Raw genomic sequence first — 24276 nt, 5'->3', positions numbered from 1 at the left:
ACTTAGGTAAATCTCAGCACCTTCCCAACTGCGAAACTTAGAGTCTTGATCTGAAGTTTAAAGCAGTGGTATTAACATTTAAAATACAAAATCAGCTGCTAAAAATATTACCTCAACTTGTGTTTGCTGCCTTGCCAAAATTATGTTAAAAACATCAAGGCTCTTCTCCAAGTCCTATTAAAAAAAACAAAGAGATACCTGTTAACAAGTAAAATAATTATTAAACAAAAAACAAAACAAAATCCGCTGTCATCGAATCAATTCTGACTCGTAACAACCTCCACTGGATTTCCAAGACTGTACATCTTTACAGAAGGAGATTGCCTCATCTTTCTCCCACAGAGAAGCTGGTAGGTTTGAAATCACCAACCTTCTGGTTAGCAGCCAAATAACTTGGCCATTATGCCACCAGAGTGCCTTAAAATAATCATTACAAAAAAAAAAAAAAAAACCCAAACTCACTGCCGTTGAGTCAGATCCGACTCATAGCGACTCCTCCTTGGGTTTCCGAGGCAATATCACTACACGAGTAGACTGTGAAAAAAATTTTTCTTCTATGATTTTTATGTTTATCAAGTCCATTAACAATACTTGTGATCTAATGAAAGTGTAAGTATACATCTGAATGTATGCTTGGCTTTGAAATTTTTTAATTTTTACAATAAGGAAATATAATTTTATTTTAAAGTAAAGCCTTATTAAGTACAGTATGAAAATAGTAATTTTTCCATAAGACATTATCATTCATAGGTAATATATGTACATGGAAAACAAGAATATTTGCAAAGGAGACTTGTTTCAGGTACTATTCTTATAGTTACTACTTCTGACTCTCCCTAAATTATTTTACAATCATTGTACTAAAAAACCCACTGCCAATGAGTTGATTCCAACTCATAGTTGCCCCCACTGGGCTTTCAAGGCAGTAAATCTTTATGAAGGAGTTCTGGTAGCATAGTGCCTAAGGCACTTGACTGCTAACCAGAAGGCTAGCCATTCAAACCCACCAGCCACTCCTCAGAAGGAAGGTTGGGCAATCTACTTCTGTAGTGATACCGCCTCAGAAACCCAACAAGGGGTCGCTATGAATCAGGTCCGACTCCACAGCACAAAACAACAACCACCACAAATCTTTATGGAAGTATATTGCTCCATCTTCCTTCCACAGAGCAGCTGGTGGGTTTTAAGTGCCAACCTTCTGGTTAGCGGTAAAATACCTTAGGGCTCCTTACTGTACTTAAAACACCATTATGAAGAAAACAGAATTTAAGAATGTAAAATTCTGCAAATCAACAAATAAATCATTTCACTAAAGAAATGATTTGGGGAATTTACATAGAAGTGGGTGCTGCTGGTGGTTGCCATAGAGTCAATTCAGACTCATGAGGGAACCTAACATCTACTGGGTGACTTGTGTGCCAGGTGCTTTATGTGTTATCTCAAGCAATTCTCCCAACTCCATGAGAAAGGTATTAGTTCCATTTTATAAATGAAAACCCTAGACATGAGAGGTTAAGAAACTTGTGTCCATGAGAACATCTGGTAAGTAGCCAAATCAGCACTTAAATCCAAATCCATCTAACTCCAGTACCTATAATTTTCCTAAAATAATACTGGTAGTCACCATATATTTCAGAATAACAGAAATTCAACTCATTTTTCACATTATGAATCAGTTACAGAAATAGTTCTGTAACCCAGATTAAGCAACATTAAGCAAATTATGTATTCAATGTGTATTTTTCTATCTTTTAAAAGGGAGTAACTAACACTTCTCTTATTTGAAGGAGTAAAGCCATTTTCTATAAATAATATTTTGAATGCTTTAAAAAAGCCACTACCATATATAAATATGGGACTTTTACTAATCAAGCAAGTAAGATACATCTAACTAATAATAAAAACACATTTGAACATTTCTGATAACGATTTTCCAAATAATATTACAAAAACCAGACACACTTCCTCAAATAGTTTACAATAATCTCACTCTATCAATTAGGGCCGGGAGGGGGTAGGTTTTTTGAAAGCAGGGGAAAACTGGGAAAAAAAATACTCTCCATTTTCCCCTAAAATTCTCTCTCAAAAAGAGATCACTTCTCTTTTTTCTAAAATTATATTTTGATCCAAATTAAATGCAGGAACCTTCCATCAATATAAGTATTTCATCAGATTTTATAAAAAAGGATGATTAGCCAAATAATTGTCTTCAAAATATACCTGAATTTGCTTTTGTACTTCTTCTGAGACTTTAGTCTGAGTTAACTTGCTTTTGTAGGCATTTTTGTAACTCTTGAGCAACTGTCTGTGCTTTTTTATGTTATTCCATGACCACATCTGGGTATACCTTCTTATATGAACTTCAAGAACAGAATCAATTGCATATTTCCACCTGCAAAACAAATTTTGTTAAAGAACATTTGAATATAAAGGTGAAAGAAAAGACAGGAAAAACACTTTGAATTTTTAGATCTACACAGCAATATTTTTTGTTCTAATTAACTGTCTTCCTGTAAGAGTTCAATAACAGCATTTCAATTCTCAGCACAACTCTCTGACTTACACAGATTGAAATAGGAGTAAACCATTCCAGGAAGAGAACATGACAATAGCAAAATGATAAAAACACAAATTTGCTTGTTGCAGGAAATTAACAGCATTAATATTAATGTTATTAATCAATAACATTGATTCCATGTGGATCACTGAAGGGCAAAAGACTTTTTAAAAAATGTTTCAAAGTCCTGAATGCTAAGTTAAGAATTTGAAACTAACGTAGGAACAAGAATGTAAGAGGTAATGTTTCTGGAAAAAAGTGACATGAGAGTATAAAAGATATCCCTATCTTTTCTGCTTAGAAAAAAAGGTGGCTGGATTAGATGGTTCTAAAGGTCTCTTAACTCTGAGAGTTCCTGGCTAAAAGAGTGTATGTTCCTCATAAAAATAAATAATAAATAAATGAATTCTAACTTACCATTGTCGACAATTATCATGAAGTGGTAAATAAGGTTTGTATTTCCTATAAGGGATATTTCTAACCATATAATCCACTGATTCCAGAAGGTCAATCATACTTAGGTACTATCAAAAGAAAAACAAAATATTTATTACATTGCACACATGATAAACACGAAATATAATTGATTTTCAGTCTAGGGAGACTCTAAATTTCCTTAACAATAAATATCATTGTTGCCTGGTAATAGAATGATATACTTTATTTTATCTAATTTAAGGCACCATTAATTGTAAGTTATAGCATTATTTGTACATTACACTACAAAAGTAAAAGGTACTGTCAATTAAATTGTCATACCACCAATAATAATACATGCTCTATTTTTAAACATGCTTAAATGTGAAGTAAGTATCATCTTAGGAACAATGAAATATGGCCTCTAACTGCTGACATGGAATATACCTGTTTCTAAAGCTATGTAATTTTCCTCCAGATCATTATTACAGCAATAGCTATCTATAAGCTGATTTTCAAATTGCTCCAGAAAATTGCTGCATAACTAAAGCAAGAAAGTTACTTAAGCACCCATCTAGATTGCCAGTAACAAAGTAACTCTATAGATCAGATAAAATAGAAGGTTAAAAAAAAGAAAGAAAAAAAAAACAGCTAATAAGACTGTGGGCAAGAGAAAGAAATATGCAAGTAGAGAATTTCCCCCTCTCTAATTTTTCTTAATGTAATTCTACCTAAGGGTTACCATGTGTCTACTAAGCATTTGAAATGTAGCTAGTCTGAACTTAAATGTAAGTATAAAATAAACCTCTGATACCAAAAATTTAAGTTAAGAAAAAACGATGTAAAATACTTCATGTATTTTACTCTCTCTCTCTCTCTCCCTCACCACTGTCAAGTCAATACCCATCTCACAGCGACTTCTCCTTGGGTTTCCGAGGAGGTATCTCTACAGAAGTAGATTGCCTAATCTTCCTTCCAAGGAAAGGCTGGTGGGTTTGAACTGCCAGGCTTCAATGGCAATATTTTAGACATAGTAGGTTAAATAAAATGTTATTACAATTAATTTCACTTTTCCCTCAATCTTAGTCTATAGTAGCTAGTAGAAAAATTGTAAATTACATATATGACTTGCATTATTTTTTTAATTGGACAGGAATGTCTAGAAGTTCAATTAGCTAAATGGCCTCCCTCCTTTCACTTGCACTTCTCCAAGTCCACTACGCAAACTCTCTGGACTAATAATCAAGCTTGAGAAACAAATAATGGAAAAAAGCTACCAATACAGTTGTTCTAACAATTAGGTAAATATCATTTAATATAAAAGAGTCTACTACTAAAAACAGGAGAAGGAAAAACATACTAAATTCTTCTATCAAAATGGAAATAAAGTTATTCACTACAGTTTGATAAGATACTCCATCATTTAGAAAAAGACCAGATAAAATGAAGGATGTTATTTTTTTTTTTTAATTGAAATGTAATTTATGTACAGTGAGATAAACAAAACTAAAGTGACATGGGTCAATGCATTTTTTTTTTTTTTTTTGCAGCGTTCCCTTCCCTCCCCTCCCATCCCTGACAACCAACAAAGAAAGTTTCCCTCCATATATAAACCTCTCCTTGACTCTCCACAACAACGAACTAATACTATATTTGTCCTTCTGTGATTGACTTATTTCACTCAGCATAATGTCCTCCAAGTTCATCCATATTATGCAGTGTTTTGCAGACTCTACATTATTCTTTAGTGCTGCGTAACATTCCATTATGTGTATGTACCATGGTTTGGTCATCCACTCTTCCACTGATGGGCACGTAGGTCGTTTCCATCTTTTTGCTATTGTAAATAGTGCTGTGATGAACATGAGCATGCACGTATCTGTTCCTATCCTGGCTCTCACCTTTCTAGGACATATACCTAGCAATGGGATTGCTGGGTCAAGTGATATCTCCAATTCCAACTTTCTAAGGAATCACCATATTGCTTTCCAGTGGTTGTGTCACTTCACAGTCACACAAGCAGTGTATGAGAGTCCCAATCTCTCCACATCCCCACCAGCATTTGTTATTATCTGCCTCACTGAACCCCGCCATCAATGCTGGGGTGTGACAGTATATCTCATTATTGTTTTGATACCTGTTTCTGATAGCCAATGATTGTGAGCATTTTTTCATGTATTAGCTGACCACCTGAATATCCTCTTTGTTGAAGTGTCTATTCACATCTTCTGCCCAATTTTCAATTGGATTGTTAATTCCTTTGGTGTCGAGGCATTGGAGTTTTCCATCAATCTTAGAGATAAGTCCCTTGCCAGATATATAACTATCAGCAAATATGAATTTGATGCTGTCATTTTTGTCCTGTGCTTTCTCCTTGTGTTGATTTCTTTGTTCCATATAATTTTCTATGCTGAGCTCGTTTTTTTATGAATCATGTTATCATTTCCTTCATTGCTATTGTTTTAGTATTTGCTGAATATTTATGCTGGTCCTCTTTTTTATTTTGATTTGAAGGTTTATCATTTTTCTTTGAGGTTACCCAGTGATTTATAGTTTTCTTCCCCTAGTGTAGAACAGGCCATTCTATCTTATAGTTGTCTTGACTTCCCTACCATCTAGAGGTTCTGTAATGACAGTTTTTTTTCCCTCTTTTTGGTTTGTAGTTGTCCTCATTTGTCGGTTGGTGTGCCTGGTGACCTGTTTACAATCTTGTAGGCTTATTTACTCTGGATACTTCCATAACTGGGTTGGTTTCTGGGTTATATCATCATGTGTGTTAATGGTCAGTTGCTGTCGGCTGTTGTTGCTTCTCTGTCCAAAGGACTCCCTTTAGCGTCTCTTGTAAGGTTGGTCTGGTTTTAACAAATTCCCTTAATTTCTGTTTATCTGGAAAAGTCCTAATTTTACCATAATATTTGAGGGACAATTTTGCTGGGTACATAATTCTTGGTTAGAAATTTTTCTCTTTCAGTGTTTTATATACACCATCCCACTGTCTTCTCACCTGCATGGATTCTGTTGAGAAATCCGAGCCTAGTCTTACTGGTTGCCCCTTGTAGGTAACCTTTCATTTTGCCCATGCTCCTCTCATGATTCTTTGTCTTTGGTTTTGGTGAGCTTGATGATGATATGTCTTGGTGTTTTTCTTTTGGGGTCTATCTTTTTTGGGGTTCGATGGACTTTCTGAATGTATATATTCTCATCTTTCATCATATCAGGGAAGTTCTACTCCAACAAATCTTGGACAATTTTCTCAGTGGTTACATTTTTCTCTTCCTGTTCTGGAATTCCAATGACACGTAGCTTATTCCTTTTGATGGTATTCCACATGAACCTTAGGCTTTCTTCATTTTATTTTGATCTTTTTTCTGACTGATTCCTTTCCAAAGAAGAATTCAGGTATCTGTCTTCAATCTCATTAGTTCTGTCTTCCATTGCATCAGTTCTACTCTTTTGCCCTTTCAATGTGTTACCTATTTGTGACAATTTAGCATTAATCTTCTGGATTTCTATCTGAAGATTTAGAATCATTTCTAATTTTTCATTGATTTTGTCATTTTGTTCTTGTCTCTTCTTCCAAAATTCTTTTAGGGTTTTGTCTGTGTTTTCCTTGGTCTATCTCTCAATCCTTTGAAGATACCTAAATATAATTCTTTTGAATTCCTTCAGGGAGTTCTAATGCTGCATCTTCCTCAGGGATGTGTTTTGGGTCTATATCCTGGTCCCTTGTTTCTCCTGCTTCTTTGTGTGTACTGTGATGCTCTGTTGTCTCTGAAGCATTGTGACGTTTTTGTGCTTATATTTAATTGGTGATTATATGTTGGAGTGACTGGCCCTCAATTTTCATTTTCTTTGTTTTGTTTGTAAGTTATTTATACAGGCAGGGTACTGTGCTGTGCTCCTCTATTCACTAGTTGACAGCACTTATACACTCACCACCTGTCTCCTTTCCTGTTGTCAACGTCTCATATGTCCTTGCCAACACTGGCAAACAGAGCCTATTCAAAGGTCCTGTTTTTGTTCAGGTTTTTCCACTGGTTTCTGCCTAATCCACTTCTTTAGAGTTCCTTTCAAAGCTCAGGGCTCCAGGATTCTCTTCTGTATCTCTGTCAATTGTTTTTTCTTTGTTGAAAAGGGTCTATGTTGCTTGTCTGCCTATTCCTCCATCTTACCAGAAGTCTCCAAGGATGTTATTTCTTAAGGTGAAGTTTATTTACTTTTTTTAAAAAAATTTTAATTCAATTTTTTATATAACAATCAAAAAGAACTACCAAAGCACTGAAGTAGAAGAAATAACTACAAAAGACAAAAGCAGCCAAGATTCAAGGCTAATCAAAGCTAGAAATGTCCAACTAAATCTTACCTGAGGTTTGGTCAACTCAATGGCAATATTTTGTACTTCTATATTCCAATCAAGTTTGGGTGTTTTGAGCTCTGTTTCTGCATAAGGATTCATATAGAGTTTTGCAGAAGCTGATATTGGCTGGAAAACTTAAATCACATGGGAAGACATAAGATAATGTTTAGATAATGTTTATATGTCCTTATATATGAACTCTTGTAAATCATTATGAGAACACTGTTACTCTGGAAGTAAAGAAAAATGATCGAAAATATATGTAACAAAGCTACTACCAAAAGACATTTAAACATCCACTCATCTACATAATGACAACTGTCAAACTCAATGGTTAAAGTGAGAGTTTGCAGGGAAGAACCTGGTGCCTTATTTATCTATTTAAGAAATACAGAAAACATATAAAAAGAATGTATTCTTCACTATCCAGAGTCTTAATAAAATTTGGTTTCTGTTCCTTGCTACAAGTAATTTAATAATTTTATTATTCATTTAAAGTACCAGTAAAAGGAAAAGAAACTAAATTTTATCAATATCTGTCCTATTTAATTACTGGCAGAACTTAGGAACAGAGTCATGAATAAAATTCCTATTATCTAGAAAATCACAATTTTCAATTTTCAAAATGATTTATCAATATATAATCTTACAATCAATTGAAGAAAATATTCTGTAAGTTGAATAGTAGTATGAAAAGGTTTATTATGAAACATAATAGGAAGGGCAAGTAAAATGATAAATTTTAACTGTGAATAGTATTAAAATTACCTAAATTGTGGTATCTTATGGCATTTATAATTCACGTAATATTATACAAAGTTTTAACTGACATACAGGTTATTTATAAGCAGAAAATGCTTGAACATGAAATTGTTGATGTTTCTGAATTAGTTCTTTCAAACAATGAAACTAAATGCTTCACAAACTAACAACACTAGAAATCTTTGTCATCATCAAATACAGGGGTCTACAGGGGAGCTCTGGTAGCATAGTGGCTAAGACACTTGCCTGCTCACCAGAAGGCTGGCGGTTCAAACCCACCAGCCACTCCTCGGAAGGAAGGTTGGGCAATCCTACTTCTGTAGTGATACTGCCTCGGAAACCCAAGGAGGGGTCGCTATGAGTCAGGGCTGACTCGACGGCACATAACAACAACAACAACAACAACAGAGTCCCTGAGTGGAGCAAACAGCTAGGCACTGGAAAAGTTGGGGACTGATATCTACCCTGAGCACCTAGGAGGAAAGGCCTGGTTATCTACTTCCAAAAAGTCACAGCCATTGAAAACTCTATGAAGTACAGTTCTACTCTGATGCATATGAAATTTTCATGAGTCAGAATCTATTCAAAGGCAACCGGTTTGGTTTGGGGTTTTTTTATGAACTGAAGAGAAAATGTCAGCCATCATCCAACGGCATTAACTATAAGAAAACAACAGTGAACCAGAGTAATACAGACTATGGAAGAAAGTGGACATGAAAGCTGGGAATGATTATAAAGAAGAAAGGTGTGTTAAATAAAAACAAACCAATAGTTTCTTTAGATTGGAAGTGAAATGAAGAAAACAGATGGGACAAAAAAAATACATAAGCAGATAGTTTTATTAGCAATCTATTAAAAAAAATAAAGGTGAGGTTGCCAAGAAGTTAAAACGCTCACTTAAGAAATCTTTAAAGTGGTGGGTTTCTCTTCCATTGCAACAATGACATGTAAACTCCAAACCAAACCAAACTCAGTGACGTCAAGTCGGAATTGACTCATGGACAACCCTCCTTGGTTTTCTGAGGCAGTATCACTATGGAAGTAGATTGCCCAATCTTCCTTCCATGGAATGGCTGGTGGATTTGAACCGCCAGGCTTCTAGTTAGCAGTCACATGCCTTAGGCACTATGCTGCCAGAGCATCCTAATGACCAAATATCAAGATCTCAGAAATTTAGTTACTTAAAAAAAAAAAAAAATCCAATTCCTAAGACAAATTAGACAATAATAAGGTAAGAAGAAAACATGGAGGCCAAGGAGGTGGGCTACTGGGAGTAAACCATAGCCACAGCCCATCTCTCTTTCTCATTCTCCAGCAATGTCCATGTTATAATTTAAACCTCCAATATGAGTTACTAACCAAATATGCTGTATCATAAAACTAAGGCATAAAATTAATACATTTCTTTTCTCTTTGTCAAAGTAACTTTATCAGAAAAATATATTAAAATAAGATATTTGATTCTGTACTTCCGGTAACACGAAATTAACTTTTATCATTACTTACTGTATTGATGGTTTGGGCGTCTATTGCTACTTGTAAGAATTTCACTTTTTAGCTGATCCTAAATAAAGAAAATTAAATGAGAAAGAAAAAGGAAATTCACACATAATCATCCCAAAAAAAAGGAAAAAAGAAAAAAAAAACTTTATAACTCTTTTTGTAACTAGCAGTCCAATAAGAAAAACATACTTAGGTAAATACAGATATATTTATGTATAATGAAGATATGAAAGCAATTTTCTGCCTCGGAAACCCAGGGAGGGGTCGCTATGAGTCGGATCTGACTCGATGGCAGTGAGGCTTTTTTTAAGAAACATTATAGCACCGTGTCCCCTCCCCTTTGCTATGGGAGAACAAAAAAAACATACACATAAACATATATGAACTGGTTATCTCAAACATATCATGTTGTTGTTATTTGCCATCAAGTCGGACCCGACTCATAGCAACCCCTCTTTGGGTTTCCGAGGCAGTATCACTATGGAAGTAGATTGCCCAATCTTCCTTCCGAGGAGTGGCTGGTGCGTTTGAACCACCATCCTACTGGTTAGCAGTCAAGTGCCTTAGGAACTACATTACCAGAGCTCCTCAAACATATCATAGTCAATAATTATTTGTTACGGTATCTTTTTGAGAGATAAGAGACAGAACCTCAGAATTAATCCAGACTAGAACATTAAACTTCTTTCTTTCTCCTCTAAATAAATAAACCTGGCTAAAATTGGCCAAACACATTGATGTCTTGAATTACTCTATCTCTATTCAGGAAATCATTATCACAAATGATTAAAACATTTGTCAAGGGTATATTCTTTAGATTTAAAAAGCATCATCTTTCTCTAGAAAACCAAGCAAACCAAACTCACTGCTGTCAAGTCAGATCCGACACACAGCAATCCCTCCTGGGGTTTCCAAGGCAGTATTACTATGGAAGTAGACTGCCCCAATCTTCCTTCTGAGGAGTGGCTGGTAGGTTTGAACTGCTAGCCTTCTGGTTAGCAGTCAAATGCCTTAGGCACTACACCACCAGAGCTCCTCTGCAATACTATTTTTATAAAATAATCACTGTCACATGAAATACACAATGTAACAAGAATGCCACTAAATGAGTGTAAAAAACCATAAACACAATTTTAATTTAATAGTACAGGCAATCTACTTCCGTAGCAATACTGCCTCAGAAACCCAAGGAGGGGTCTCTATGAGTCAGGTCCAACTCAATGGCATGGAACAACAACAACATTACTAATAGTATTCTCATACCATTGTCTAGAGAGTGATTTACCAAGGTCTTCAAAAACAAAAGTGCTTTTTCAAAAACAAAGAATTACAAGAAATGTGTTTCACACTTCTGATTTAGTTATATACAAGCTAAATGACTGCTACCTGTCCTTATTAAGGATTTTTCATGTTAAATAAATTTAAGGAGTAGGCCCTTCTATGTATAATCTGAAATTACCAAGATCTGTTCCCTTGATCTCTGGTAAGACATGCTGCAGTTTACATTCCAGTAGGCACTAAGACTATCAAGTCGTATAAGCTACAAAAAAGAAAGAAGAGGTCAAGCAACTAACACATTGAAATTATAAATCAATATTAAAAATTTATTCAAAATTATTTAACTGGTATTTTGAACTCTTAAAGTAAAAAAAATAATGGGAAAATACATTCATATTACACAATTCATTAAATCTGATATTTGCTAAACTGTTTCAAGGAACACTACGTTCAAAGGACTCATTCATCTAATTATCAAATACTTACTGACAATTCATATTTAACAGGTCCTGTAAATAACTTGCTTATTAATAAGAAAGACATGCTCCCTCCACCAGATATCAAGGACTGTTTCAGGCAAGGGAATGGGGTGCTCTCTGAGCAACAAGGTGGGAAAAGTATATATTACATGATATATCTCTCCTGGAGATTCAAAATCTTTATTAGCATATTTAAAGCATTATGAAGTCCTGTAGTTTAAAACAAAATGAAACATATTTGTTTAACTGTGCACAGCTTAGTACATTAGCCAATAATCTTACTTGAACAGAGACTATTTTTAATATGCCAGTCTAATATTTTCTTAATTACTAATGCTCCATAAAATCCCATTTTGGGATTATTTATCTAGTTTCTTTACTTGATAGGTAAAAAACTTAAAGCTAACAGCTTATGATAAGTGATTACAATAGGTCACACAACTAGTAAGTAGCAGAGTTGAAACTAGATCCTAGCTTTTAACTCACACCCTAATGACATGTTCTGCTACATCAGTTTGGCTTAAAAAAATGTACAAATATTTATATCTAAGAAACTAATAAGAAATTTTTATTGTAACAGAATATAATACCTTGTAAATAATTTTTTCTGCTTCATTTAATATGCATGGAGTCCAGTGTTCATTTGCAGTCTGAAAGGAAAAAGAGAGAATAATGCGGTCTTAATGTCACACAAGTGCGCCAATATCTATAAACCATAGTAAAGAAAATCTTAGAAAGAAGAGACGACTAGCTAATGTTGGCTAGTGTTAGTTGTTTCTTCACGTATTAATATAACAAAAGTGAAAGAACAGTGAAAATAGAATTGAGGAGGCTCTAATTTGACCCTGAGTTTATTCATCATTAATTCATTCACTCAGTCATAAAATAATCACTGACGTACTGTGTATGTGCACAATGGAAGGAATTAGGCATGAATAAAACAGCCAGTCAGCCTATAGCTATTGAAAAGGGTCCACACTTTAAAAAACAGTAAAATAGTTATTGTGAAATAGGAAGAAAATCAAGAGAGTATGGAAACCATAGCATGATAAACACCATGATAAACAATACCAAATACCACCACAAGATTAACTAAGCTAAAGTTATTTAGCAGCAAGAAAGTTACTGATGAACTTGTTAGAACTGTTAACAGTGAAGTAATATAGTCAAGAGTACAGTGGGTCGGCAGTCAGTGGGAAGTGGAATAGTAAAGGTAGAAAATTCTCTCAAAAATGTTTGGTTTGACATTGTTCCACCTCCTACTTTGGCAAGTAGCGACTGGGATCTTAAAAGCTTGAAATCCACCATCTAGATGCAACAATGGGTCTCTCCTCATCCAGAGCAAAGAAGAATGAAGAAAACCAAAAATTCATGGATACAATCAGTCTTAGCAACTGATATACCATCCAATCTACAGCCTATATGACTATGAGACCAGAAGAACTAGATGATGCCCGGCTACCAATGTCAATGACTTGGAAGAGGATCTATGTAGGAGATACTGGATAGAGAGGGAGAACAATGTGGACAAAACTCAAAATCATTTGGAGAAAAAAAAAAAGGGGGGGTGGGGGACCAGGTTTGCTAGTCCAATAGAGCCTGGTGGAACCACTGAGACTATGGCCCCTAGCCGCCCATCAGGTCTGGAATTGAACCCATACCTATGGCTTGCAGCCAAACAAAAGACAGGCATATGAGTTGAACATTTACCTGAGGTAGATACATTCCTTGGAGAGAACAATCATGGGATAGAAAAGGTCTGTTTATGCACAGGGAGACAGCTCAGGGGGCAGGAGTGCATGGAGGGATGGACACTGGGAAGGGGTGATTATGGGGAGGAAGTGGGAGGGGAGCTGTTGCATTGTGGTAAACTGTGGTCAATGTCATGAGACAAAGTGTATGTGAACTGCTGTATGGAAAGTGAATTTGCTCTGTAAATCTTCACCCAAATCACAATAAATAAATAAGGGAAAAAAATGTTTGGTTTGAAAGAGGAGGAGATAGACAAGGCAGTAGTTAGATGGGGCTCAGATGGAGTGGGAGGAAGGTTCCAGGGAGGTTTTTATTTTCTTGAAAAAAGAAACTTGAATGGTTTCAATGTTTACATGCAGTTGTTGTCAGAGCAACAGGAAAGAGGAAGGCATAGAGCAGTGGCAAGGAAGAAAAGTTAAAAGATTTAGAAAAGAGGGACACTGACAGAAGGAAAGGGAAGAGGGGAGGGAGAATGGTTCCTAAACATATGGGGAAGGATGGGATCCAGATAAGAAGTGGGGAGATAAAAGAATCATATTGTAAACAGAAAGATGGAGAAAGGAATGGAATGAATACAAGAAAAAGTAGGTTTGCCATTATAGTATAGTCACTATAGGGGCACTGTAGTGGGAACAGCAGAAAATAACTGAGCCTATTTCACTTAATCATCACAAATATACAAAAAGTATTATGATTCTTTTTATTTCTGTACAGTCAGTTGTAATGTCACCTTTCTAGTTTCTGATTTTAAATATGTGCATCTTCTCTCCTTATTAGTTTAGGTAGTGGTGAGTGAATCTTACTGATCTTTTAAAAAAAATTTCTCATTTCATCGATTCTATTATTTTTCCTATTCTCTGTTTCAATTATCTCTGCTCTGATGTACATTATTTCCCTCCTCCTGTAGCTTTGAGCTTGGTTGGCTCTTCTTTTTCTAGTTCCTTTAGTTGTAGAATTAGATTACTGATTCACAGTGACCAAAAGGTCAGCAGTTTGAACCCACTAGCCACTCCACAGGAGAAAGATGGCAGCAGTCTGCTTCTGTAAAGATTTACAGCTTTGGAAACCCTCTGGGGCACTTCTATAAAATAGACCTATGAGTCACTATGAGTCAAAATCAACTCAACAGCAGTGAGTTTTTTGGTCTTTTTAAGTGCAGGCATTTAATGCTATAAATTTCCCTCCAAGCACTGTCCTCACTGCATTCCCTAAGTTTTGGTATGATATACTTTCATTTTCATTCAACTCTAAGTATTTTCCCATTTTTCTTTTGATTTCCTCCTTGACCCATTGGTTATTTAATAGTGTTTAATAATGTGTTGCTTAATTTCCACATAAGTATGTGTTTTACAGTTTTCTTCTGTTGTTAATTTCTAATTTCATTCCACTGTTTGTTGAAGAAAATACTTTGCATGATTTCAGTTTTGAAACTGCATTGAGGCTTCTTTTACGACCTAATTAATATACAGTCTATCCTGAAGAATAGTCCATCTAGATCTTCTTTCTAGATGTTTGGTCCATTATTCTAAGTGGTATATTCAGGTCTCCACTATTATTGTAGAGCTATTTCTCCCTTCAATCCTGTCAGAGTTTGCTTTACATAGTTTGAGTCTCTGATGGTAAGTATACACACACACACACACAATTTGTAATTGCTACATTTTCTTGATTCACTGACCCTTTTATCATTATGTAATGTCCTTCTTTGTCTTTTGTAACAGATTTTTGCCTGATTTTAAAATTGCTGTGGCAGTTCACCTTTGGTTACTATTTGCCTGGGATATTTTTTACCACTCTTTCACTTTCAAACTATTTATATGCTTGAGTCTAAGATTTGTCTCTCATAGATAGTATATAGTTGGGTTTTGTTTTTTATCCATTCTGCCACTCTCTGCCTTTTCACTGGACCGTTTAGTCTATTTACATTCACAGCAATTACTAATAAAGACTTACTTTCCCATCTTGTTAGTTGGTTTTTGCATATTTTATGCCTTGGTTGAGTCCCTGGGTACACAAATAGTTAAGCACTCAGCCACTACTTGTCAAAAAAAAGTTCAAACCCACCCAGTAGTACCTTGGAAGACTAGCCAACACTATCTGCCAGGTCTGAAAGGTCATAGCCTTTAAAATCCTATGGAGTAATTCCACTCTGTACACATGGGGTCATTATGAGTCAAACTCAACTCAACAGCAGTGGGTAACATGCCTTCTTTTTCCCTCATGTCCTCCAATACTGTCAGTATTTGTGTTCTGTTGATTTTTTGTAGTGAACCATTTTAATTTCCTTCTCTTTTCCTTTTGTGTGTATTTTTTAGATATTTTCTGCCTCACAGTCAAATACCATGCTGACTTATGGCCACTATTCTTAGTCAAAGTTTTCTGGAACAATAATCTCTCTGCCCTTCAGAGCATAGATCATGGTTTCTTAAATAAGGTATTACTATATATTTATTTTCCACTCAAAGCAATTTCAAATTAATTTTTAAAACTTGCAGAGGATAAACAGTATATTAAATAAGCACTGGCCTCTCTGGCTCCCTTTCCTATGTTTCTCTAGCTCTCTCTTTTTCTTTATAGCTACTCTCTGCTTTGTTCTTCAACTCAATGTATGTCTCTACTTTCTGTATGCTCTATCATTCTTATGGCTTTCATGTAACTGAGTCTTCTTTCTGTGTCTCTGCTAATCTACCTCTCTTTCATATTCTACCCCCTTCCTTTACTACTTGGGCCCTCTCCATATAATCACAAAACAAACCTGTACCTGGTATGATTTATCATTCACTGTCCTGAATTTTAAAAATGTATAAATGAACTGCATCTTTTTCTCTGCCAAAAAGAACTAACTTTGGTATTTTTCTTAATCCTATGTCCCAAAAAATATGTTTCCTAATAAGAAAGTGTTCATAATAAGAAAAAAAAAATTCCTGACTGAATATACACAACTCTCTACCCATACAACACATTCATGCACATAAAACATAAACACATGTATAAGCTATTTGCAAATTCCATCTGCCTACACCAAGCATAAGTATACAACTCTATAGAAATCTATCTTCACCTATTTTCCCTAAATGTTTAAGATTAAGTTTTTAACTTTTTTCAAAATGTTTGATATTGATAATTTGGCATTTCTTAAATGCAAATAAATCAAAAGAATTAGAAAATATGACAACAACATCACTGAAATTTTTGAACTTCTAGAAACTGTAGCAAGACAATAAAATATATAATAGCTAATTTAGCTAATGTTAGGAAATTTACCCTATGACTTTGAAGTAACACATTCTAGGTTTCAAAGAAATTTGAAATAAGGCCAACATTACCAACAGACTAAGTTCCCCCATTGTGACACCAAATGAAAGAGGCCGCTTCGGATCAGTGACCTATCAAAGAAGAAAAGGTGATATTACAACATATTGACAATGGGAATTAATCCGTGTCCCAGTATCATGTTATTCTACAGGCAAGAATCACCATGTTTAAGAGTCCCAAAACTCAACAGGATTGTAGAAAGGAAAGGGGAAGAAGGCTATGGCTGGGATTATCCAGATTGTGTAAGTGTAACGGTACCTTACTACTATACCAATATGATCCTCTCCTAGAGGAAGTATTTTCTTTTTAGACATGAGAAGATTCAATAACTATGACTAAACGGACTCTTTTCTAGATAGTTGAAAAGGGACAGTCACTAGAGATATATCTTTAGAGATGTTCTTCAAAGATAATAAAACCATGTGTTACAGATAATAATACTGCCAAATAACAATGCCATTAAATCAGAGAAAACATTTAAGCTTCTCACACTTGGAATGTGAACTGTCTATTTAAGCCTTCATTTCCTTGATACTTCCAAAATGCTTTGTTAGAAAATATCTGGATTGTTAATATTTAATTTCCTCAATCTCTTCGCCTAAATATCCCTCAATGGTAAAATTCTTTTCTATTTTTATCTACAATGCCTACATTAATTTATACACAGTACTTATTTGTACCACAATGTATAGAGTGAAATTGTTTTAGACATCATAAAGATGTCTAAAAATAGCATTTTTGGTCATGATTGAAACTAGGAAAACCAGGGAGAGGAGGAAAACAGTAATGGTCTGAAATAATCCAACCTGGACTAAACAGTGTTCAAGATGAACACATCTCAAACAGGAAAAATACATACTGCTACAATTGAAAACCACAAATGACTTTACGAATCTCATTTTTAATCAATATCAGATATGTAATGATTCCACCACTCATCTGTCAGTTTGTTATACTATGGTGGCTTGCGTGTTGCTGTGAGGCTGGAGGCTATGCTGCCAGTATTTCAAACACCAGCAGGGTCACCCATGGTGGCGAGGTTTCAGCAAAGCTTCCAGACGAACACAGACTTGGAACAAGGAAGGGGCCATCTGCTTCTCAAAGAACTGGCCAAGTGAATAACTTATGAATACAGTGAAACACTATCTGATATACTACTGGAAAACTTTATGAATAGCCCTGAAACACTGTCCGATATAGTGCCAAAAGATGAGCTCCTCAGGTCAAAAGGCACTCAAAATACAACTAGAGAAGAGCTGCCTCCTCAGAGTAGAGCCAATCTTAATGATGTTGACCGAATAAAGCTTTCAGGACCTCCATGCTGATGTGGCACAACTCAAAATGGGAAGAAACAGCTGTAAACATCCAATAATAATCAGAACACGGAATGTATGAAGTATGAATCTAGGAAAATCGGAAGTTGTCAAAAATGAAATGGAATGCATAAAGGTCAATATGCTAGGCATTAGTTAGCTAAAATGGAATGGTTGTGGCCATTATGAATCAGAGAACCATATGATCTACTATTCCAGGAATAACAAATTGAAGAGGAATGGCATGGCATTCATCATCACAAAGAATGTTTTAAGATCTATCCTGAAGTACAATGCTGTCAGTGATAGGATAATATCCATACGCCTACATGGAAGACCAGTTACTGCTACTATTATTCAAATTTATGTACCAACCACCGAAGCCAAACACAAAGAAATTGAAGATTTTTACCAACTTCTGCAGTGTGAAATCGACCAAACACACAATCAAGATGTGTTGACTATCACTGGTGATTGAAATATGAAAGTTGGAAACAAAGAAGAATCATTGGTAGCTGGAAAATATGGCCTTGGTAACAGAAATAATACTGGAGATCACATGATAGAATATTGCAAGACCAATGACTTATTCATTAAAAATACTTTTTTTCAACAATACAAACAGTGGCTATACATGTGAACTTCGCAAGACAGAGCACATAGGAACCAGATTGACTACATCTGTGGCAACAGGCGATGGGGAATCTCAGTATCTTCAGACAAAACAAGGCCAGGAGCTGATTGTGGAACAGATCATCAGTTACTCATAAGCAAGTTCAAAGTGAAGCTGGAAACAATTCAAACCAATCCATGAGAGCCAAACTACAACTTTGATTATATCCATCCTGAATGTAGAGACTATTTAAAGAATAGATTTGATGCATTGAACAGTAATGATCGAAAACCAGAGGAATTGTGGGATGACATTAAGAACATCATCCTTGAAGAAAGCAAAAGGTCATTAAAAAGACAGGGAAGGACGAAAAGACCAAAATGGAGATCAGAAGAGACTCTAAAACTTGCCCTTGAGCAGAGAGTAACTAAAGCAAATGGAAGAAATAACAAGACAAAAGAGCTGAACAGAAGATTTCAAAAAGCAGCTCAGGAAGACAGAAAGTCAATTATTATAATGAAATGTGCAAAGACCTAGAATTAGAAAACCAAAAGGGAAGAACATGCTTGGCATTTCTCAAGCTGAAAGAACTGAAGAAAAAATTCAAGCTTCAAGTTGCAATATTGAAAGATTCTATGAGAAAAATATAGAATGATACAGGAAGCATCAAAAGAAGATGGAAGGAATACAGAGTCACTGTACCAAAAAGAAATGGTCAATGTTCATCCATTTCAGGAAGTGACATATGACCAAAAACCAATGGTACTGAAGAAAGAAGTTGAAGCTGCACTGAAGGAATTGGTGAAGAACAAGGCTCCAGGAATTGACGGAATACCCACTGAGATGTTTCAACAAATGGATGACACACTAGAGGCATCCTTGTCTGTGCCAAGAAATTTGGAAGCCAGCTACCTGGCCAATTGACTGGAAAAGATCCCTATCTGTATCCATTCCAAAGAAAGGTGATCCCACAGAATGTGAAAATTATCAAACAATATTACTAATATCACACGCAAGTAAAATCTTGCTGAAGATAATTCAAAAACAGTTGTAGCAGTATATTGACAGAGAACTTCAGGAAATGCAAACTGGATTCAGAAGAGGACACAGAACAAGGGATATCACTGCTGATGTCAGATGGATCTTGGCTGAAAGCAAAGAATACCAGAAAGATGTTTACCTGTGTTTTATTGACTATACAAAAGCATTGGATTGTGTGGATCCTAACAAATTATGGATAACATTGAGAAGATTAGGAATTCCAGAACACTTGATCGTGCTCATCAGGAGCCTGTACATAGACCAGGAGGCTGTTGTTCAAATAGAACAAGGCGATACTGCGTGGTTTAAAATCAAGAAAGGAGTGCATCAGGGCTGCATCCTTTCACCATACTCATTCAATCTGTATGATGATCAAATGATCCAAGAAGCTGGACTATATGAAGAAGAACATGGCATCAGAATTGCAGGAAGATTCATTAACAACCTGCGATACACAGACAACACAACTTTGCTTGCTGAAAGTGAGGATGACTTGAAGCATTTATTGACAAAGATTAAATAAAGACTTCAGTCTGCAGTATGGATTACACTTCAACATAAAGAAAATGAAAATCTTCACAACTGGTCCAATAAGCAGCATCATGATAAATGGAGAAAAGACAACTTGTTAAAGATTTCATATTACTTGGTTCTACAATCAACACCAAAGGAACCAGCAGTCAAGACATCAGATGACATATTGCACTGGGCAAATCTGCTGCCAAAGACCTCTTTCAAGTGCTGAAGAGCAAAGATGTCTCCTTGAAGACTACGGTGCACCTAACCCAAGCCAGGGTATTTTTCAATCATCTTTTATGAATGTGAGAGCTGGACAATGAATAAGGAAGACCGAAGAAGAGTTGATGTTTTTGAGTTGTGGTGCTGGAGAAGAATGCTAAGAGTACCATGGACTGCTAAAAGTACTAACAATTCTGTCCTGGAAGAAGCGCAACCTGAATGCTCCTTGGAAATGAGAATAGCCAGAATTCGTCTCACCCATTTTGGTCATGTTGTCAGAAGGGACCATTCCCCAGAGAAGGATATCCTGCCAGGTAAAACGGAGGGTCAGCGAAAATGGAGAAGGCCCTCAAGGAAATGGATTGACACAGGGGCTTTAACTATGGGCTCAGGTATAGCAAGGATTGTGGGGCTGGCACAGGACCAGACAGTGTTTCATTCTGTTGTATATAGGGTCACTATGAGTCGGAGCTGACTCAATGGCACCTACCTAACAACAACAACAACAACAAATAATGATTCATGAAAAAATGTTTTCCTTTATTCCTTTACTCATTTTTTTATAGCTGGTATCTGTTTTGGAAACAGGCTGAGAATAAACAGTGTATTAAATAAACACTAGCCTTTTTGGTTCCCTTTCCTCTGGTTTTCCAAGTTCTCTCTGCCTGTTTCAGAAGGAATTTAATTAAAACACAACTCCTCACGCACCCCAAACTATTGCCAACTTACTAGATCATAAAAGGCAAGATACAAATAAGATCCCTTTGTACTTTTCAATTATTTTCCTTTCAGAATATATTAATATATTTTGTCACTGGCATCAATTTACATACAACTGATATTATTTATCCAGCTCTTGTGTATCTCTGGTATTTTTTTTTCTTTTTTAATTGAAGGGACAGAAATAATGTATCTTTCTCATTATACTTGGTCAATAAAAACTTTTAAGTTCATACTGAGGTTCTCATTCATCAATACACCATTATGTAACATTATATAAACAATTATTCTTTCACTTCCATGATGTGTTAAGTACCTTTTCTTTTCCTAAGTTTGTTATACACAAAGATATTTATGAATTAGAATTTTAGACATTTATACATCAACAAAATTCTGTTTAATGACTCCACAGAGCCAAGAGATATAGTCAGTTCAAAATAGAGATAATTGCATATTGTCAAAAACTAGAAGTGTATTTTACTGGCAAGTAACCTGCACAAAAAATTTATCAGGAAAGGAAAAGAAACTATATGTCAGTGTTCTTCTAGTTCAATGCAAACTTAAAGTAATTTAAAAAAAAAAAAATTTGGCAGAGATGCAGTAATATTTCCAATTTTTTAAGTAAACTAAAAAATCAAGGTTGCTTATATATGTTTCAAACTTTAAAAGAAAGCAGTGCATATTAAACTCAAAATATTTGTTACATTTTAACAAAAATTAATCAGTAAAATAGTTCTTAATTAACTGATGTTAAACTTTTGGTTATAAATGAGATTTCGTTTCTAAATGTATTATTGTTCACATGTGTGAGAGGAGTGTGGGTGTTTAATTCAACTGGTGGAATGTAAAGAAAATGGACCAGCAGTCAAGTGACCTGTCTACTACCATTATCATTTGTTATTCAATCACTGCTCAGAATTAAGAACATTTTTAGTAAAAAGACAAAATTTGTTTCTTAAAGTTGTAACATTATGAGCTGTAAGGCAGTAAACAAACTGCAAAATAAGTAACAGAAGAGAATCCAAAAATCTCTTATATTAGCTTTAGAAAGGAGCATATGATCATTTTATGGTATATTTATGCACATAAATAATCAATGAAACTAGCCTAACACAGGAAAGGAAATATGGTGGTATACTCATGGGGCGGGGGGGGGGGGGGGGGGCGGGAATCAGTCTTAGATTCAAAATTGGCTACAAATAATCTATGTATAGAGAAATCACTAACATAATAAAACACACATGTAATTACTAAATTAGACAATATGCTAAAATTACTTACATCATCTTCATATTTAATATGAATGTCTGTGATTTTCACCTGCACATTTTTTATTACTTGAGTGGCCAATTTTTCCAAAAATGTATCTTTTTTGGCTTCTTTTGGCTTATCTATTAAAAAAAATAGAAAAATACAAGCTAAAGAACTGAAATTACTCATAACCAATGACCAAAGGATAGGTGAGGTACTACTCAGTGGAAATTAAAGCACATTCTAGAGTCCTTGGTTTATTTTAGATTTATATTTAATAAGCATTTCCAATGTAAAATGCATTTTTGAAGTAAGAGTATAATCTAATAATCATTTCACCTTCTAAGACAGAAAACTATTTGCAATGTGTATAAATAACACATGGCATAGAAAGCTACTTTTACCTACCTTTTGAGCGATCAAGACCTTTAAAAGGTTTCTTAAAATGTTTTTTGTGCTTTTTACGTTTACGTCCTTCTCAGTGGAAGCATTTTAGTGAGAAAAGGATAAAATTTAAGTTAGCAGACGAGAGAACAGAAAAGAAAACAAGAGAATTCTTCCTGACAGCAAATGTTTGTACAATTCACCTTATCTTATTTGAAACTGGCCTGTATTTCAATACACACACAAGTTCACAAACTTTGGTTATAAAACAGTTCTCTTCTTTAATCTAGAAAGTAACTTGGCAAGTGCAATTATACAAAAATTGGATGAAATATCCATACATACTGTCCTGTTTAATACTGATGACTTTTACAATATAAAGTTTCACTTTAATATTAATGTTACCAAAATATAGGAAATGTAGTAATGACAGAATATAAAACTTTAAGAGAAAAGTTTTAATAAATGTGTGGTGGGGACACAGGAAGACAAATGAAATGAATGAGTAGGATGCAGACAGATGACTCTCTCTCTCATAGGCAAAATTCTTTAGTTGCTTTATGGTATAAGGAATACAAAAAAATTGTACATTAAAATTAGCTTCAAAATCTCATAATCTTGTATTTGGCACCATCTCATCTCAAAGCATTAACCAACACCAGTCTTATTTAAGTTCCACATTTTCATATGCAACTGGCTACCATAGATCACCTCTAGTCTTAACTTTGAGACTCCGTATGGTCTCTCTGTCTCCAGTCTTTACCCTCATGTCCTTCTATACTGCTATCAGATTGATCTTTTCTGAATATCAATCAGATCCTTGTACCTTGTTCAAAGTTCTTTAAAGGCTCTCTACATTTTGCCAGATAAAATCAAAATGGGCTTGTATAACACAAAACATCCTCTTATGGTCTAAACCCTATCTCTCTGTCCCATTCTATCTCCTGCCACTCATGCTTGCAATGGGTATTACAGAAATGCTATTTATATAACTTCCCAAAATAAGCCATATTTCTAATGTGTAATGCCGCTACACCTGTTATTCCTGACCTTGGATTACTTTCCCCAAAGTTCTTTACCAGGCAAACTCCTAGGAGGCTTTCAAATCTTAGGTCCAGCACTACTGCCAGTGTGAAACCTTCCTCAACTCCCCTAAATAACTCAAGAGCCATCTACCTCCACATCTTACACAGATTTCCATTAAGCAATAATAACATTGTATTTGAAGTGTTTGCAATTGTCTTGCCACCAGGTGGGAGGTTTCATTAGAACAGGATTATCCTAATATCTGGACACAAAACACAATCTATTCAAATGAATAAAAAATTCCACATTTTGGGAGAATAATGTGGAATAAAACTCAAAATCATTTAAAAAAAAGGGGGGAGGGACCAGGTTTGCTGGTTTGATAGAGCCTGAAGGAAGCACTGAGACTATGGCCCGTAGGTGCCCTTCAGGTCTGGAATTGAACCCACTTCTGTGGCTTCCAGACAAACAGAAGACAGGAATATGAGGTGAACATTTACATTAGGTAGATACACTCCTTGGAGAGAACAATCATGGGAGAATAGAAGTCCTATGCACGTACAGGGAGACAGCTCAGGGGCCAGGAGTGCATGGGAGGGAAGGACACAAAGAAGAGGTACCTATGAGGAGCAAGTGGGAGGGGAGCTGTTGCACTGTGGTAAATTGTAGTCAATGTCACAAGACAAAGTGTATGTGAGCTACTGTATAGAAAGTAAATGTGCTCTGTAAACTTTCACCCAAATCACAATTAAAAAAAAAAAAAATTCCAC

At 35.3% G+C, this 24276-nt stretch overlaps 1 protein-coding gene across 1 annotated transcript in view; it reads right to left on the bottom strand.

Annotated features, from left to right (window-relative positions):
• Positions 1 to 24276, bottom strand: part of VPS13C (vacuolar protein sorting 13 homolog C) — a 252418-nt gene that overhangs the window by 178504 nt on the left and 49638 nt on the right. Inside the window, exons 7-16 of the mRNA XM_007958262.2 lie at positions 22505 to 22570; positions 22127 to 22236; positions 16432 to 16491; positions 11944 to 12003; positions 11056 to 11136; positions 9600 to 9657; positions 7338 to 7465; positions 2975 to 3081; positions 2221 to 2392; positions 112 to 174 (exon numbers count right to left, since the gene is read on the bottom strand). Of these exons, the coding sequence (XP_007956453.1) occupies positions 112 to 174; positions 2221 to 2392; positions 2975 to 3081; positions 7338 to 7465; positions 9600 to 9657; positions 11056 to 11136; positions 11944 to 12003; positions 16432 to 16491; positions 22127 to 22236; positions 22505 to 22570 (905 nt within the window). The remainder of the gene's footprint in view (positions 1 to 111; positions 175 to 2220; positions 2393 to 2974; positions 3082 to 7337; positions 7466 to 9599; positions 9658 to 11055; positions 11137 to 11943; positions 12004 to 16431; positions 16492 to 22126; positions 22237 to 22504; positions 22571 to 24276) is intronic.

Source organism: Orycteropus afer, unplaced genomic scaffold (assembly GCF_000298275.1).
Source record: "Orycteropus afer afer isolate SDZICR_OR568_19922 unplaced genomic scaffold, OryAfe1.0 scaffold00015, whole genome shotgun sequence".
NCBI classification, from domain to species: domain Eukaryota; kingdom Metazoa; phylum Chordata; class Mammalia; order Tubulidentata; family Orycteropodidae; genus Orycteropus; species Orycteropus afer.
This window is presented reverse-complemented; position numbering and strand designations above follow the sequence as displayed.